At 34.9% G+C, this 19,609-nt stretch overlaps 1 protein-coding gene and 1 pseudogene across 1 annotated transcript; one reads left to right on the top strand and one right to left on the bottom strand.

Moving 5' to 3' along the window:
- The first annotated feature begins 1,974 nt into the window (after positions 1 to 1,974).
- LOC105776137 (protein NEDD1) lies at positions 1,975 to 7,423 on the top strand. Its single transcript, XM_012598635.2, has 10 exons — positions 1,975 to 2,334; positions 2,673 to 2,785; positions 3,646 to 3,906; positions 3,994 to 4,098; positions 4,170 to 4,235; positions 4,396 to 4,617; positions 4,912 to 5,481; positions 5,992 to 6,588; positions 6,764 to 6,940; positions 7,027 to 7,423. Exons 1-10 carry the CDS (start codon positions 2,178 to 2,180, stop codon positions 7,132 to 7,134), a joined length of 2,376 nt encoding a protein of 791 aa, XP_012454089.1. The 5' UTR covers positions 1,975 to 2,177; the 3' UTR covers positions 7,135 to 7,423.
- A 626-nt stretch (positions 7,424 to 8,049) lies between these two features.
- Positions 8,050 to 11,354, bottom strand: LOC128034149 (probable disease resistance RPP8-like protein 2; annotated as a pseudogene).
- Positions 11,355 to 19,609: the final 8,255 nt, after the last annotated feature.

The following is a 19,609-nucleotide window of genomic DNA, read 5'->3' as shown; positions in this document are numbered from 1 at the left end:
TTTATCTGTCTCTTTGGTGTATGAGAATGAATAATGCTTAAGTGGTAGCATCATGAATCTACATGGTGACCCTGTTATTTCATGGTAAGAAGGGGTAAAGAAAATGCCCGGAGCTATTTTCGAGCATCTTATTGCGAGTTTTATATAGAAACCTCATAGCCAGAGAAGTATAGGCTAGCATTTTCAGTGCTCTTTGCTAATTAGGGCTCCCTTGGAATATGCATGTTGGGGTGGGAGGGATTTCCCACCTTGTTGAAGCGTTCCTCTCCCTCCCGCCGTGCTTTCTGTCATGATCTTAGAAACGAACTATGAATCTCATATCAACTAGGTATGGAAGTGTTTACAATATCTTCGACTTGTGAGGTGTCTCTTGCTGTTCTAACTATGAGGTCTAAGGGGTCAAAGCGGGTAATATCTTGTTGATTGGGGGTGCATGGTGGGAGGGGATTTCCTAATGTGTTGAACTGGGTGCTGTGTCATGATCTTCAAAAGAAAATCATGAATCTAATATTGATTTTTTATTAGTAGTCAACTTAGTACTTGTGAGGTGTGTTTTGTTTACGTAACTGTAAGGTTTAATGCGTCAAAGTCTGCAATATATAAGCAAGTGTGGGCATCGTTTTCAAGTTGTGAGGTGTTCTTGCCTCATAAAACTCAAAGGTCTAGTAATTGAGGTGCTAATTGATTTGTCTTAATATATATATATATATTGTATTCTTTGACGTGATCCAATACTAAACCTTATTGGATGAAATGATTAAGAAGTCAATTTTGTTTAAGTTCGAGTATTGTAGTTAATTTTATTTTAGGGTCTAACTTGATTTAAAATTTAATTGGAGTCTAAGGTGACTTGAACATTAAGAACTAAAGGTTGGTCAAGGAACCAAGATTTTCAACATTATCGAGATGTTGATTCGATTGGTCTATTCGTTTTTTATTAAATAAATTATTAAAGGGTTATAAAATAAAAATTAATTCAATTGATTTAATTAAAAAAATTCAATTGGTACGAACCCATTTTGATTAATCAATTAATAGTGGTCTTGTTTGAGTAATTTTTTATCCTAGAGGATCCAGTGCACAGATTGAACCTCCAATGGATAAAAGAAAAATTCATTTTACTCCATTATTATTATTTCTCTAGTGTAATAATAATTTTAACTATTATTTAACATAACATGATTTTAATATCTTATTATTTAATGTAAATATAATATAGATATATTTTATATTATAGTATTAAATTTAAATAGTCTTTAATAATTATTTTTATTTTAATTTCGTCATTGTTACATTTGAATTCAAAATTTTTTCATTGCTGATTATAATCTCAAGTATTTTACTAAAAAAGACTCATTTCTAACATTATTTATTGGAATGGTTCAAAAAAGGCAAAACGTGTTTACGTGGAAGCGTTTTAAAGAGAAATTTTAGAAAAATGCCTTCTCATGGAAGCGTTTTTACTATGTCAGCAAAAGCACGCTGATGTGGAAGTGCTTGCGCTAACATGGCAAATAACTCAAAAACCTAGAAAAAACACGAACTAAAGCGCACTCACGTCAGCGTGCTTTTGTCATGTCAGCAAAAGCACGTTGACGTGGAAGCGCTTTTACTGACATGGCAAACGTGCTCCCACAAGAAAGTGCTTTTTTAAAATTTTTCCTAAAATGCTTCCACATAGGCGCATTTTAGGTTTTTTGCTCCATTCCGGTAAATAATCTTTTAAATGACCCATTTCTGTAAATAATATTAGAAATGACGTTTTTTAGTAAAATACCCTTTAATCTCATCATTATAATAATCAATTCACTCCAATATTTTCTAACATCCATTTTTAAATAAAAACAATTTTTCTTCAAAAAATTAGAAAATGAAAAAAAAAGGGCGCCCACTCTTTCCCATCATTTCTACACTCTTCAAAATTCAATTTAAAAAGTTGAAAAAAAAGGAAATAAATTTAAATTTGTTTCGACCCCCTCGCTTTCTTTTGCGCTTTGACGTAGGGTTTACTTACACTCTTTTTCTTTTTTTCTAACCACCAGATTCCAATTTAAATCAAATATTTTTTTCAAATTAATTTCCATTCTATCTTCTTCATTTCTTATTATTTTCGTTTAAATTTTAAGTTTTTACTTGAAAAAATATATCTTTCCTTTTACTAAACGAAAGAGTTTATAATGAATCTACCGGATCCGTCGTCGGAGTTACTAGCAGCGAGTGGCGGCGACACCGTGAAGATATTCGACATCAAGCTTGAACCGAACGATCCTTGCGTTTTAAGTTACTCGCCTTCTCCGAGTTGCATTGTCAACTCGGTTAAATGGAACCACACTAGTAAGCTCGTTTTTCTTTTGCTATTTTAAAATTAGAGCTTTTTATTTATTTATTTTTTTCACATTTCTGCTGCTACGATCTGTTTGGTTGCTGCAAATGTGGTTTCTTTGGTTTTTTTTTTGTCTTTTTTATTGGATAAAAAATGTAAATTGAAATTAATAATTTACTGAATTGAACGGATTAAGTTCGCATTTTAACTTAAATAAGTGGAATTTTTAAATTTAGAACATTACTTAAGATGAATTTAGCAATTACGCTGGGAATTTAAGTATTTTGTTTTTGGATTTATTTGTATATGCTTGTTTGAACTGATTCTGGCTGAGCAAATGTTATGGCAGATTTAGTGGTGGCGAGTGCCGGAGAGGATAAGAAGATATCCTTGTGGCGGAAAAATGGGCAGAGGATTGGGACAATTCCGGTTGATGGGACTGATAGTGGAGATAACATTGAGGTAATCCTTCTCTAGACTTAGTTAACTGTTGAATATTGTTGAAATACTTTTAGTTTTATTGTTTTGAATCGAAGCGAATTTTTTTTTTTGGAGTTGGATATAATGTTCATTTCCAGGTAGATCATGCATGTTAAATTCCAAAATTGTTATACTTTATGTTACTAACCATATTGTCATGCGTAAGGTTTTTAGTTGTGAATGCATACATCACGAAATAGAAGTTACCAATGGATGTGTGTTGTGGATTGGCAGCTGACTTAAAAGATATTTTGAATAAAACTCATTTTAGATTATTAAATCATGTAGTAAATTGAGTTACTTCTGAACAAAAGGGAGAAGTTTCATGCTTTCTGAACCTTCTTTATTAATGTGGACGAGTTGTGCTATACACTATTGTCTGTAGTGTAGGACTATAATGAACAAAATATCATCGTGACTTGAAATTTCTGTCTATACAATTACCATATGTTTCTAGCTGACATTAGTGGAGGTACTTAGCAAGAGAGGAGGTTGCGCTTAAGTAGCATGGACAGATAAGCTTGCTTCAAACATTTAGCACTTTGCATTGCATTTGAATGATGTCCTTTTCCTCAAATTTGATGTCATAATGCTTTATGCAAAAAAAAAAAAGGAAAAAAGGAAAATGAGTTTGTGATCTCATTTGCGGCCTGATTTGCGAAACTAAAATCCTCAAGTTTTTGACTCGACACCCAAAATTGATTATTCGTTGATGACACCTGAAATTGCTTATTCATTAATGTCAGGCCTTGATTAGTTTACATGGTTACTGAAGTTATATATAATTATTTCCATGGCCTCTTTGTCAAATTTAACAAGCAGAATATCCCTTTTATTTACAGGAGTCCATTTTAGCTATTAGCTTTAGCAACAAGGGATCCAGATACATATGTTCAGGAGGAAGTGGTCAAGTTGTAAGAATATGGGATTTGCAGCGGAAGCGTTGCATCAAATGGTTAAGGGGTCATACCAGCTCAATAACAGGTGTTATGTATAACTGCAAAGATGAACACTTGGCCTCCATCAGCCTAAGTGGGGATCTGATACTTCACAACCTTGCTTCTGGGGCAAAGGCTGCTGAATTAAAAGATCCTGATGCACAGGTTGTTGAGTTTGTTGCATTTGGGTGCTTATGTTAAGTTCTTAGTCATGTTTGCAAGCTAATTTTCCTCTGATGGATTTAAGACCAGGAACTAAAGGTACTTGATTATTCGCGGATTAGTCGACACATTTTGGTGACTGCAGGTGATGATGGATCTGTTCATTTATGGGATACCACTGGTCGTAACCCAAAGGTTCTCTTCTCTCTGTCTTTCTTAATATTCTTGATGTTCTAAGCATATATGTAATCCACTGGCTTTTACAGGTCTCTTGGTTGAAACAGCACTCTGCTCCGACAGCTGGCATTAGTTTCTCACCCTCCAATGATAAGGTCTCATTGTTTCTTCTTTTCCTTATTAAGGCTTAATTAAAGGAATAGGCTGAGCTTTTCTGGAAGGTTGAGATGAAGGAATTTTTTTTTAATGGTTAAGACATCTTTCAAAAATTGTTAACTATTCTGATATTTCAATTTTCTTTTTCCTTTTCAACAGATTATTGCTAGTGTTGGGTTGGATAAGAAGCTATACACTTATGACTCAGGGTCTAGAAGACCCTCAGCTTTCAATTCATATGAGGCACCTTTTTCTTCATTGGCATTTAAAGATGATGGTTGGACACTGGCAGCTGGTACTGGTAATGGTAGAGTGGTGTTCTATGATATTCGGGGAAAACTACAGCCTTTTACTGTTCTTCGTGCCTATAGTAGTTCGGAGGTTGGTTATCTTTTGCTCTATTATCGCTTTTTAATATAAAAAGAGACCCAGGCCCTGATAAGTTCTTGTAGTTTGCACTTGCTTTCTATTTTCCCTCAAGAACTCTAACTTGATATGGAATTTTGAATTGTATTTGTATAAAAGATTATGTTCTATAATGGAACTAATGTTATTAATTGGATGTCACTGCTTGCTTGTTTGTGCTCCAACTTCAACGTGTTTTGTGTAAATGGAAAGTAATAAGTCTTATTCCTTTAATCATTTTAAATCCTAAGTGTTTATAGCATCTGTCAGGCTGTTTCAAGTTTATGTTGGCAAAGATCAAAACCAGCCTTTGTTAATGAGAGTACTTGCACTGCTGAGACTGCTCTTTTGGGAGGTGCAATGGAGGATTCTGTTCTTATGCCAGACCCACTTCCATCTGTGACATCAACAAACCTTTCATCATCCACAACAGTTTCTGGTTCCCGTATCACTGGCCGTTCAGGTCCTGCAGAAGTATCTTCTCTTACTAGTAGTAGTGGATCAACATCAAGCACACTCAATCTCTCTTCTTCTCTCGAAACACCAATTAGAAGCCATCTATGGCCAGGTGGAACACTAACGAGATTACATGCTCCTCGTTCTACATTCAATTTCAAGGATGATATGGAGGTATTTTCCCCTCTTGTGGATGTTCATCCTATTACACCCTCGCTGGATAAGCTGTGGGATGGTCATGATGGTGCAAAGAAAGAGCACCTACCAAATGATAAGAAGCCATCCTCCCTGCTGTTTCCTTCTAGCAGGAGGTTTGCTTTTTCTGATGACGGAGCCAGTGATCACCCAATACTTGATTGGAAGTCCAGTTCAATGTCTCAACAGGTTTTTTGCTTTTTGCTTTTTTGTTATTGATAACAGTAATGCATAACATATTTATTTTGATTTTTTTGTACAAGATATTACTTTAAATCTTCTTGATAATGTTCTGCTAGTTTCATGCAAGTATATGAGTTGATCCTAAGTTGTCATTTTTGCATAGAATGGGAATGTGGTCATTTTGTGCATTATGTTGTATGTTTGGAGCATTATGAGTGTTTGTACTAACAAGTCCAATAGATCATCTGTGTTTTAGTATGGATTTGCATGTTTTGAGGATTTCTCTGATTTACAATTGCAGACAACTTATTATCATCTGCAGTGGGATGTCATTTCCAACAACTTTCATTTCTCTTAATAAATGAATTAGCTGAGCTTGATTCACAGGCTATTATATCCTATGTTCTTTAGTCATAGAACTGTTTCTGATACTTAATTTGGTATTTTGAGAGCAATTGATATGGCTTTTCAGTCTTTTTCCCCATAATGATGTTTGTACACCACTTTTCTTTACAGGATGTGACGAAGTCTTTTGCTGCATTGGAATCTACCCCTACACCATCTTCCAAGAGTGAAGAGACCTCCATCACTCCTCCAGAAGCTTGGGGTGGTGAGAAGATATCTGACAAATTTGCTCACCTTCGCCAGCTGCCATCTCGTTTTGGGATGCCAGCTTCTGGTGGTCTGACAACGAGCTCTATTTATGCTGGACACGATCACTCTTCAATGCTCAGTCAGACCATGTCTAACCTGAGCTATGAAAATTTGCACACGAAAGATGTCTCTTCAAATCAGGAGACTTCTTCATTGGGATTTCCTGAACATTTCTCCTCAAGCTCCATGTCTGCTTTATCTTTTGGTTCAAAAGGCATTACTAGAGCTGGCAGCCTTGACTCACCAAAACTAGTGTCTTTAGCACCGCCTCGAAGGTTTTCAACATATGCTGAGAGAATTAGTACTACATCTGCTTTTAGTGATGGAACATCCCATTTGGTGGCTTCTCCAAAAACAAAGAAAACGGGAGCTGAAACCAGAGAAGATCTGTTTAATAGCCTGTTATCGAGGTCTGATTCATTGACTGCAGCAGCATCAGGAGTTCTTCCAGCAATGAATGTATGATATCTGGTTTGGTTAAATAACTATTCACTACATTAATTTCTCTAATCACTTTGGTCCTTTTATGCATTTGAGTAGTGAAGTCATCCTGGATGAAGGATTTTTACGAATTTCTATATATTTCATAGTTTTTTTTCCGGGCATGACACTGCATTGATTGTGACCTTAATAGGGAGGAACATTACAACCCCCCAAGGCATCTCAACAAGATCCCCAACAAGGAAGCAACTTTACTCTTCAGCTATTTCAACGAACTCTAGAAGAATCCCTCGATTCATTTCAGAAATCCATTCATGGAGATATGAGGAACTTGCATATTGAAATTTTAAGACAATTCCACATGCAGGAGGTATTTTCCTATCGTCCTTTCCTTTATGTTGCTTTGGCTTTCATGTACATATTCTCAGCTCTAATTTGCGGAAATTATTGGAACAGATGGAGATGTCTCGTGTGATGAGCTCCATATTACAGAACCAAGCTGAATTGATGGAAGAGGTTAAGTCTCTCCGGAAAGAAAATCAGCAGCTTCATCAATTGCTTTAGCGCTGACATTATCGTGTGAGGGTAGTGAATGCCTCTTCTGATCACCTTGCCGTAACTTCTGTTTCATCAGTAGGCTTGTCTCATATCAGAGTAAAACTGCTTACAAATGTGAGGCTAAGATTTTTACTTTTCAGAAACATGTATATAAATGCTTCTCGGTTGATTGAAAATGAAGCATTTAACACGATTATCTTAGTACATAGAGTTCCCTGAATTTACTACATTTTGATTTGTGTAACCTTATTAAAACAAGTCTTCAATAGAAAGTTGAGTCGCTACTTTGTTCTTATTGTTTATAGGAAGAATAAATAATGTGAAATTCAACTTTCTTAACACACAAACTTTTGTGAATTTAGGTTAGAAGGGAGTTTAGTTCACAAAATGTTTGATTAACCTGATGATTAGCGCATTACTAGATATGTTACAATACCGTGTTTGGTTCAAGGTAAAAGTTGAAATAAATCTAGACTCAAAGAAATTTAATTATCGGTTTATTCTTAGTAAATAGTAAATGAGTAAAAAGTATTTAATACTTTGTGATGATTTTGATTAAAAAATTTTATGGAATGATTAATATCATTGATTAAACGGTTAAAAGTTTCAAAATGATTAATGTTGACTCTTTTATACAATATTCGGGTGGGGATGGGAGTCATATAGTTTGAACTTGTGTTAAACGGGTACTTGATAAAAATTTTAATCATCATTCCGCATAAGTCAAGATTAGTATAAATCTGTTTTATACATTTTGTTATAAGAAATTGTACATATTTTGTTATGTCATATAAAAGTATACATATTATACGTTTTGATTGACATTGTATCATCTAATTTTTAATAGAAATAGTGAGTTGTAAATTTAAAGGGTTATTTTACTACTTAAATAATGAATTTAACCATTTAACATCTAATGAGTTACTTAGAATTTCTTTCTTTGTTTTATATTGATTAATTTCAATCAAATAGATGTAAATGACCAATTAATAAGAAGATAAATTTTTGAAAAAATAAGCAAATTGGGAGGCCGGAAGCCAGCATTAGATATATAGCAAACACACAATGAAATTAGATGTCTCGGCAAAGTGCATTCCAGCGCTGATTAGGTAAACCTACATCAAGAAAAAAAATGGTATGTATATATCATCATCTCTCATGTATAATAATTAAAAATATGAAATAATAAAATGATATTAAAAATTTAGTTTTCTAGAAAAGTATTCAAAATTCTTATTTTTTATATTTTAGTTATAATTTTTATGGTAATTAAAGATATATTCTTCTATTCTGTTATTTTATCAATATTATATCAATCTCTAACTCTATGGGTGAAAAAGAAAAGAAAAAAGAATGTAAAAATTATTATTTTATAGAAATAAATACCTCACGTGATGTTGGCTCCTATTATTTTGGGATGAAAAAATGTGGATAGAGGGAATGTGGCACACTTTATAGAAATCCTCTCCTTCTCTGCCATCTATCACTTTAATCCTTTCTTCCAATGATGAAGGCATTCGTCTTAAATTCAATTCTTGGAGAGTAGTAATGTACCTCAATCCTTCTGGAAGCATCCTTAAACTCCTAACAAAGACCAACTCCAATTCTCGAAGGCATGGCATTGCACCTTCTTCTATTTCCCACTCCTCCAACTGACGTAACCAAGACATTTTAAGATAATCAAGTTTAGGAAATCCATTTGCAGAGCACACCATTTTACTCCCAATATATGCACCCTGCAAATAGAGAATCCTCAAATGACATAGCTTTTCTAATACCGCCGTTGGATCTTGGCTCAGCTCACAGTCATCCAAAGTTAATTTGACAATATTTGATGGAAGAAATTTCAGAACATGACCGTTCGGATGTGGGTCACCTTTTATCCGACCCAGTAATTTCAGTTTGGAGAGGTGATAATATTGAGAAAGGGGTTCTAAGTCTAGGTGTGAGCCATCCCAAAAATGTAAGGACACTGACCTAAGGCGTTGCAATTTGGCTAGCAAGATTAGGGTAGGCTTCACATATTCTGCTCGGGTAAATGCTATTCCTAAACTCTGAATATTAGTCCACCTAAGCACCGCATTATTTTCAGCCGCCTTCTCATCCACCTGTATGAGCTTCAAAGTTTCAATATTTTTTGAAGTGAGCCCTTGCCGCCAACGAAGTTGAGCTACGGTGAATAGCCCCTCCAATTTTATTACAATATGCCTTAAACGTTCTAACTTAAACACACCATCTGGAATTATAATATCACTAGGAGCCTTGAAGTGTACAGATTCTTCAACCTGCCAATAGATCGCGGCAAAATCATTTTGTCACTGTATAATAACTTCAAGTATCTCAAATGTTGGAGATTACCAATTTCAGTCGACACATGCCACCACTCATTGTAGTTGCCCCTTTTTGCAAGAGTCAACACCCTTAAAAATTTGAAGCTTTTGTATTTTGAAATGCATAATTCTACCAATCTCTCATTCTGATAAAACAACAAGGAGCGTAATTTTGGATGCTCTCCCTTCACATAAACTTTCCATTTACTAGGATGAATAGAAATTCTTCGTAGCATAGATTCTGCCAATGTCACTTCAAGTTCATGCAGTGGTTGTTGAATAATTTCCAAGAACTTCTCCTCTCTTGCTTTCTTCGTGCACAACTCCCTCAAGAGATCATGCACTCGACATGTCTCCACATTTGTTCCTGTATAGTCTCGCCTGCTAACTTGAACCAAGCTCCTATCTGTAAGCTCTTCTAGGAATTTTTCGCCTAAATCCTCCATCAAGAATTCTTCGTTTTCCGGAATGAAACCTTCAGCGATCCATAAACGAATGAGTTCTTTTTTCGGTATCTCCCAATCTTCTGGATAATGACTAAGATACAAAAAGCATGGTTTTAAAGGATAAGGCAAGTCATTGTAGCTTGAAACCAAAATTCGGTTCACTGCACCATATTGACGATCTTGGTGTGGGAGCTCATTTAAGTGTCCATGGATGTTTTTATGAACCATCTCCCATTGAGCCACGGACTGTTTTGTTGCCAGCAAGCAACCCAACACAACAATTGCTAAAGGCAAGCCTCCACATTTTTTCACCATCTCTTTTCCAAGCTTCACAAATTCTTCTGAGCAGCATTGAGAAGCCATTTTGCTCCGTGGGAATGCTTTCTTACACAAAAGATTCCAACTTTCATCATCCGTAAGAAATGAGAGCTCCGTGGGAGTGTTACAAGAATCGGCTCGTGAAGCCACATTCCTGTTGCGTGTTGTGAACAATATTTTGCTTCCCTTTCTTCCTCGTGGAAAAGCAGGTTTAAGAATATCCCAGTCCTCGCTTCTCCAAATATCATCGAGGACCACCAAATACCGCTTTTGTTTCAAAGCATCAAAAAGCGTTCTCCTCAGCTCAATCTCGTCCATTTTCTCAATTTTCTCTCTTTCATCGTTAGAAGGAGAGAGAACTTTCTTCAAGACACTAAGCAAAACTTCTCTCGGCTTACATTGTTGAGAGATAGAAAACCAAGCCAAGAAATCAAAATAACGTCTCACATCATGATGATTATATATTTTTCTGGCAAGAGTAGTCTTACCGAGGCCCCCCATGCCGACTATGGAAACCACGGCGTGGGGCCTATCTTCGTCAGTCATCAACTTGGTCATGACATCCTTCGTGCTAACCTCCAAGCTAACAACGTCCTCTTCCTCAACATGTGAGTATGTCCTTCTTAACTGTCGTTGCACGTTGAAAACTGAGCTAGAACCTTCTCCATCACGGGATATCTCATAAGCTGGAAGATTCGTGGAAATGTTTTGGAGCTTGGTCTGGATTGCTTTGACCTGCACCCCGATTTTGTGCAGATGATAAGGTTTGGTGCAAATGGAGGTGAATCTCTTGACGATTCCTTGAAAGCCTCCTTGATGTGCACGTTCAAGAATGAAGGAGTCGATAACATCTTCAGCATCGTAAGCAAGATCTCTGATTTCGGATACCCGATTACGGAGACGCGAGTCTTGTTCCGCCTTCCCATTAACGTCCTCCAAGAAACACTGCATTCTCTTTAGTTCCGTGTTTAGGCTCTCAACTTCTTCCTTGACATCTTTGAGGAAAACTGCTTCACGGATGAGTAATTCTGAAATTCTTTCAACAGCCAAGGACACAATAGCCTCTGCCATTTCTCTAGCTGATGAAAAAAAAAAAGTCTGAATTTTTTTTTGTTGTTGTTGTTGTTGTTCTATCAAAAGTAAATGATAATTAAAATTGAAGAAGAAGAAAGCAAAAGCAGATTCTTCTTTCCTCTTTAATTAAATTCTTTGCTTAAGAATATGGGGATTCTTTTTCCAGCTTTCGCTACTCCTTGATTCCTTGCTTAGCAATGAAATACCCCCAAATGAATTCCCAAAGCTTTACCTAATCAGCATCCCTCATACCTCTTCAAATATCTTACAAAGATATGATATTATAATTATAAGAAACGTTAAATTAAATTAAAAATAAATTTCGATTCAATTCTATTCTATTACAACCATTTTTAAAATTTGTATTTCGTTGGCCATTCCAATACTTTAATTTATCAATTTATCAGTATTCCCCGTAAACTTTAGTTTGGAAAGACTGTGACGCTAAAAAAAGTTCTAAATTTAGATCTAATGGTTTCAACCTTATTAAGTATAGCTTTAAAATTAGAAATAATTTTAGTTTTTCTAAATTCGAGTCTATAATTCATAGTGATTATGAATAATTAATAAAATTATTAATAACTAGTAAACAGTTAATAGATAGGATAAATACTAAAACTATACATGAACTATGGGTTAATGTGTAATTATATACATAAAATTTTGATTTGATCCAATTCTTGTCAAGTATTAAAATAATTATTGATATAATATCATTTTTATTTATAAATTGCATATATAAATAATTCTATTTATCTAATATAAAATAAATTGATATATTTATTTTTTAAATGTATAAGATTAAAATAAAATTAAAGTTTCAAGTATACATTTGAACCACAATTAGAGTTTCACATGTATAATTGCATCAAATTAAAATTCATTAATAATAATATATTAAATAAAAATTTATGTATAATTTTGATATTTATCCTTAATAGATAATACGGTAATAATTTGCTGAATTCCAATGAATACAAAATTTCTTTATCATTTGAGCCCACTTAGCTCAAATGTTGAAGCATCATGTATAAAAAAAGACAACTTAGAGGAACAACTATTTGTTGTCTCTTGCTTCTCATCACGCACTCCATGTGAAAATTGGTTAGTTGATAGTGGTTGCACCAATCACATGACTTGTGATGGGAAGCTGTTTAAAGACCTTGACAGGTTATTAAAGTCGAAAGTAAGGATAGGAAATGGAGAATACCTAGAAGTGAAGGGAAGAGGCACAGTAGCAATAGAGAGCTGTGCTGGAACTAAGTTGATTTCAGATGTTCTTTTTGTACATGAGATTGATCAAAACTTGTTGTGTTGAGTGTGGGGCAATTGGTAAAGAAGAAATTCATTCAAGGTGAAGTTTGAAGAGGGAATGTGTCTGATCCTTGACTCTAGTTGTAATGAATTGTTTAGAATTAAGATGCAGAAGAAGAGTTTCTCATTGAATCCATTTGAGGAGGAGCAAGTGGCATCCAAGTGTCAGGAAGGAAAGACATCGATGCGACAAACAATTATGAAATTGATGGCACAATGTAATGAAAAGAGTTTTGAGCTTGAGATAAAATCGACAGATAATCGTATTGTGCAAGAACAACCGCAAATCAAGTGTTTTGAGAATAAGGAGTTGCATGCAAAGGTAACTCTCTTGGAGCAGCATTTGACATCTCTCTCTGATAAACTATCATCTTTTGCACATGAAATATCTGAAGAACATGCTGATGAGCCACGGAAAAAGAATCTATCTCAGGAGATCAAGAGTAATGTGCAACTTTTAGAAGAGAATAGTGGGTTATGTTTCCAAAATCAAAAGCCGACTGAAGAAGCTACCTCTACACCATCTTCCAAGAGTGATATTAATGATATTAATGATATTAAATCCTCAAACTCCAATGTGGAACTAATGACATTAATTGGATGTCACTGCTAGCTTGTTTGTGCTCCAACTTCAACGTGTTTTGTGTAAATGGAAAGTAATAAGTCTTATTCCTTTAATCATTTTAAATCCTAAGTGTTTATAGCATCTATCAGGCTGTTTCAAGTTTATGTTGGCAAAGATCAAAACCAGCCTTTGTTAATGAGAGTACTTGCACTGCTGAGCTGCTCTTTTGGGAGGTGCAATGGAGGATTCTGTTCTTATGCCGGACCCACTTCCATCTGTGACATCAACAAACCTTTCATCATCCACAACAGTTTCTGGTTCTTGTATCACTGGCCGTTCAGGTCCTGTAGAAGTATCTTCTCTTACTAGTAGTAGTGGATCAACATCAAGCACACTCAATCTCTCTTCTTCTCTCGAAACACCAATTAGAAGCCATCTATGGCTAGGTGGAACACTAACGAGATTACATGCTCCTCGTTCTACATTCAATTTCAAGGATGATATAGAGATATTTTCCCCTATTGTGGATGTTCATCCTATTACACCCTCGCTGCAAAAGCTGTGGGATGGTCATGATTGTTGACACCATTTTTTGGATGGAAACGGGGTCGACTTGGATTTTGAAAACGAAAATAAAAATGGGAGTCGCCACCAATCTTTTTTGATAAGGTGTGATCGGATCACCTTGAAAAAAATGTTGTTTTCAATAAACGATTTGATTTTATTAAAACAACGATTTTGGTCCACGAAATTCAGAAAAAACAGATTCGGGAGTCGGTTACGCACGAGGAAGGATTAGCACCCTCGATACGCCCAAAATTGGTACCTAGTTGATTACTTAATGTCTTAATGTCGAAAATTGAGAACTTTGGAGAATTTTAAAAATACAATCCTTGTATTAAAACATTGAAAATTTCGAGAAAATGACATGTTTCACGTTATTCGAGAAAGAGAATCATATCCAAGAAGTTAGGACACGATGTCTCAATTTCCGATACGCGAATGAATGCCAAAATTTTATTTATTTAAAAGATATTTTATTATCTCGGGTTTAGGAAAGGGATCATGCTCAGTAAGTTAGGACACGATCTTTTCTTAATTCGAGATCATTTAAAACTTGAGTTTGAAAAGATTCAGAGATTTAGATTTATTGTGAAAATCGAAACCCAGAAGTTAGGTACGATCTTCTCAAAACTAAACACGAAGTGCCATTTTTAAAACAAATTTTGTTATATCGAGTGAAATAAAAACACGAAGTCGTAGTAAAAATATGAAAGCAAATTACATTATTATGCATGGCAAAACCATGATGAATACAAAAGTATAAAAATAATACGGACAATAATACTAAAATAAAATAAAAAAAGAACAAATCGATAACATGTGAAATAATAAATCGTAACATATAAATAAAATGCTAAATACGTATAAATATTATATAAATATATATATAAAATATATATAAAATGTGCATGTGAGATATACATAAAAAATAATAAAAATAAAATAAGATATATATATATGTATAGATATAAAAGAAGCCATATAAAAATATATAAATATGTATACTTATATTCGTGAGAAAAATGGAAAGTATATAGATAGGCATATATATAGATATACATATATAAAAAAGTATTTATGTATATATTAAATAAGTTAGAAAAGAATACATATACACATACGTATATACATATATAAGCAAATATATAATAATATTAATATAATAAGACACATAAATTTAAAATTACATAAGTAAATATAAATGAAAATATATAATGAGAATAACAATGATATATAATAATAATAATAATAATAATAATAATAATGACAGGACTAAATTGCAAATAAAACAAAATCTCAGGGGATAAATCAGAATCAAATAAGGCAAAGGACCGAATTACACTACGCTAATGAAACGGAGGGACTGAAATAGTAAGTATCCCGTACTCCAAAACGCATCACTTTGCGTAGGACTAAAATGAAACAGCATTAAAGTTATGCGACAAAATTGAAAGATAAAAAAAACTCGATTGCAAACAACTAAAAATGGAGAAGGACTAAAAGGGTAAATAACCCAAAAGTTGAAAACGGGCGGATCCTCCCTGGAGCGGGTTGGGTCGCCCGCGGGTCTCCCTTGCCGAAACGGCGCCATTTTGAAATGATTATTTAAATCCAAAAATTTTTCTAGCTTCATTTTCTGCGTTTTTTCTCAAAAAAACTGAAACAAAAACCTAGGACTCCTTTTCTCTCCCTTTTCCCCCTCAATCTCAGCCCTTAAGTTCAGGCATCCACCGCCGCCTCCATGGCCAGTGGCCAGAGTTGCGCGAAACGGGCTTCTTAGCCCTCCCTTCACGGCGTCCCTAAAGGCTAGGCCTTCTCAACCGCGGGACCGAGAGGAAAAATGAGACTTTCCTCCCCATTCGACTCCGGTGACGGCGAAGGAGGGCTCTGACTCTGGCCCCCGAAATCAACAGGTATTTCTTTTTTAGTTTCGTTTTCGTTAAGAAAGATTATAGAAAAACAAACAAAAATAAAATAAAATAGAAGGAAAATAAAGAGAATACAAAAACGCAAGAACAGAAAAAAGAACCGGAATCAACCTTTTTGATCTGTTTTTCTTTTTTGAATTCAAAACGCTGTAAAATTGTACAGAGATATTGTTTGGCTTTTATAGCCAATTTACATTGTATTTGATTGTATTTTGTTGTCTTGCATTATCTGTTGCGTGCTCCTGTTTTCTTTCCTGCCATTTTCGCAGGTGTTGATGGCGCTAGTAGCGGTGGGTGGCGATGGGACAAAGCAAACAATGATGGCAGAGGGATGGGTGCGGCGCTAGGCTTGGCTAGGGTTTCCACTTTCTGAAACCCTAGTCTGACTGGATTTTGGGTCGATTGGGATTATTGGGCCGTTTGGGCTTTGCTAATTAGGCACGGGCAATAATTGGGCTGTATAGCTACCCCTCTTTACTCGTTGTCATGTAACGAGAACAGAGCAAAGACTAAGAAAGACCAATTATTGCCCGATCTCGCCGAGTCTTAACTTATTCTAGTGCTGGTCTTCTTCAAAAAACCTTATTCTAGTCCACTGTGTCTCGTTGCTTCGATCCACTTCACTGCAACTTCAGAGGGACGATGTTTGTGGTCTTAGTCTGCTCCACTGTAACTTCAGGGAGATAAGACTGGATGCGATCTGCTCTACTATGGCTTAGAGAGATAAGATCTACAATCTTCAACCTACTCCCCTACTGCTCAGGGAGATAGGATTGGTTTCTTTTGTCTACACCGCTACTGCTTAGGGAGATAAGACTTGATGCGATCTGCTCCACTACTGCTTAGGGAGATAAGATCTATAATCTTCGACCTACTCTACTACTGCTTAGGGAGATAAGACTGGATGCGATCTGCTCTGCTATTGCTTAGAGAGATAAGATCTACAATCTTCAAGCTACTCCAATGCTGCTCAGGGAGATAGGATTGGTTTCTTTTGTCTGCTCCGCTACTGCTTAGGGAGATAAGACTTGATGCGATCTGCTCCACTACTGCTTAGGGAGATAAGATCTACAATCTTCGACCTGCTCCACTACTACTTAGGGAGATAGGACTGGTGGCTTAAATCTGCTTCACTACTGCTTAGGAAGATAATATTCGCCGTCTTCGATTTGCTCCGCTAGTACTTAGGAAGGCAAGATTTGCTATCTTTAACCAGCTCCAGTACAACCGATGGAGGCAAGGCTTTGTTTTCGATCTGCTTCGCTGTTAACGTAGGAAGGCAAGATCTGCTATCTTTAACCAGCTCCACTGCAACCGATGGAGGCAAGGCTTTGTTTTCGATCGCTTCGCTGTTAACGTAGGGAAGGCAAGATCTGCTATCTTTAACCAGCTCCACTGCAACCGATGGAGGCAAGGCTTTGTTTTCGATCTGCTTCGCTGTTAACGTAGGAAGGCAAGATCTGCTATTTTTAACCAGCTCCATTGCAACCGATGGAGGCAAGGCTTTGTTTTCGATCTGCTTCGCTGTTAACGTAGGAAGGCAAGATCTGCTATCTTTAACCAGCTCCACTGCAACCGATGGAGGCAAGGCTTTGTTTTCGATCTGCTTCATTATTAACGCAGGAAGGCAAGATCTGATGTCTTTAACCAGCTCCACTACAACCGATGGAGGCAAGGCTTTGTTTTCGATCTGCTTCGCTGTTAACGCAGGAAGGCAAGATCTGATGTCTTTAACCAGCTCCACTGCAACCGATGGAGGCAAGGCTTTGTTTTTGATCTTCACTGATCTGTTCTCTGGGAAACATGACTTGTATAATGAACCAAATTATGCCTAAAGATTAGGATAGAATGATCAAAATGAATCAAATGCTCCTAACTAGACATGTCTGAATGGTGTTTGCATGAATGCATAATTTATTTTTCCGAGAATGATCCCGCCGAGGTTGTCATTACTCGAAGTTTATTAAAGCTTTGTAACTGACGTGTTACAACGTGTAACACCCCGACTCGTGTCCGTCGCCGGATTAGTGTTACGAGGCATTACCGATCAAAACCCGACTCAATTTTTTTTATAAATAAATTAATCCATTATATATATACTAAGCCATAAATCCTAATCAATACACATTTGAATATATATACATTCGTTTACTTTATCAATAAGCCAAACGTAATTAATCACCAACATTTACAAGCATACTTCAATTTATAAATCATCTCCTATATTCACTTAACTACTAAATCCAACCAAATCATATATATTTCATATATAATACATAACCTAGACACTTAACTTAACATTATTTATCTTAATGAATATAACAAACTTACTTACTTCAACCACATAATTACTGAAACACTTGAATGAAATCACCATGCACATATATATATATTACCATATAAATACTAACCATAAAATACTAATCCATGATTAAAGTATGCTTAAACCATAATTCAGCCCAAAACCGAACACAAAAAAGAAAATTAAGCCATTTTCGCATGGCTTAATATTACATAATCTAAATTCAAGTATTTCAGCTACGCTATACATGCCATAAGATCGAATTCAAAATTTACAAAATACCGAGAGGAGTCGATAGTGTGATAATCTTCTCTGACGATCCCCGAGCTCGTAACCAACTTCCAAAATCTATAAAACGAAGAACAACATACACACAGTAAGCTATTTAAAGCTTAGTAAGTCATAAGCAAAAATTCATATATATATATTAATACTTATTCCATCATTAAGTTAAAATAAACCAAATATCATAATATTTTGTACCATATAACACTTTAATAAAAATCACATTGTATTTTCGTATAAACAAACCATATGGCCAAATACACATAAATATTTAGCAAAGCCGAATATTCAATAAATCATTATGCTAAAACATGCTTATACTCAAATGGTTAACTCATACTCTATATTTCATTTGAAACTATTATCAAATTAAAATAATCAACTTACCTTATCGCAATTAAGCAAATGGCTAACACATACCGAATAATTTAGCTTTCTTAACACATTTATTTGCTTTTACTATTGCTCATATAAAATTTATAAAACATAGAGCCTTGTATAAAACACCGGCATAAAGCACTCTAGGCACAAAGCCCGATTCATTTCACCAAGCACAAAGCACGCTAGACATAAAGTCTGAATTAATTCACCAAGCATCAAGCTTGCTAGACATAAAGTCTAAAATAATTCACCAAGCATCAAGCACCTGAGGCATTAAGCCGAAAATCTCATATACAAAGATGATCTTTCGTATAATTCTTTATGTTTACATAAGTCTTACTCAATAATCAGATCTCCGTAAGAATTGAATTATATTCAATTCTTCATAGCAAACAAACATTCGAACCACATATGTATAATTTACAACATTAAAATTCAGCTCAAAGAATTTGTAACCTATATTCGAACCACATATGTAAGTAAAATTCATACATTAAATTCAACTTAAGAACTTTGTAACCTATATTTGAACCACATATGTATATAAAATTCATACATTAAATACAGCTCAAGAACTTTAAATATATATATTCGAACCATATGTCCATATATATATATATAATTCATAATATTAAGTTCGACTCAAAGAATCAAAGAACTTGTATCATACATTCAAACTTTATATATATAATTCATAACTTTAAATTCAACTCAAGAAATTAAATCTTACAATGAACTACATATCCATGTAAATTCTACTATTAGTTTCATATCATTGAACTTAAAGCATACTTTAGCTAATATACATGTAATTTATACCATTAATATCAACCTCCCAAAATCAATTTCTATGTTCTGCTATCACATAGAAAAATCACCAAGTTTTATTCAAATTATATACTTTTAGTTCCAGCTTACTAAATGTATGATAGATATATTTATATAAATTCCAATTTAATAACATTTAAATTGCT

The sequence above is a fragment of the Gossypium raimondii genome, chromosome 10, assembly GCF_025698545.1.
Source record: "Gossypium raimondii isolate GPD5lz chromosome 10, ASM2569854v1, whole genome shotgun sequence".
In the NCBI taxonomy this organism is placed as follows: domain Eukaryota; kingdom Viridiplantae; phylum Streptophyta; class Magnoliopsida; order Malvales; family Malvaceae; genus Gossypium; species Gossypium raimondii.
This window is presented reverse-complemented; position numbering and strand designations above follow the sequence as displayed.

Bases quoted from the DNA above. Each gene is read 5' to 3' on its own strand.
- LOC105776137 (XM_012598635.2), top strand. From the start codon at position 2,178: ATGAATCTACCGGATCCGTCGTCGGAGTTACTAGCAGCGAGTGGCGGC. The intron at 2,786-3,645 runs GTAATCCTTCTC...TTTTATTTACAG, and splicing joins ATAGTGGAGATAACATTGAG to GAGTCCATTTTAGCTATTAG. The intron at 5,482-5,991 runs GTTTTTTGCTTT...TTTTCTTTACAG, and splicing joins CCAGTTCAATGTCTCAACAG to GATGTGACGAAGTCTTTTGC.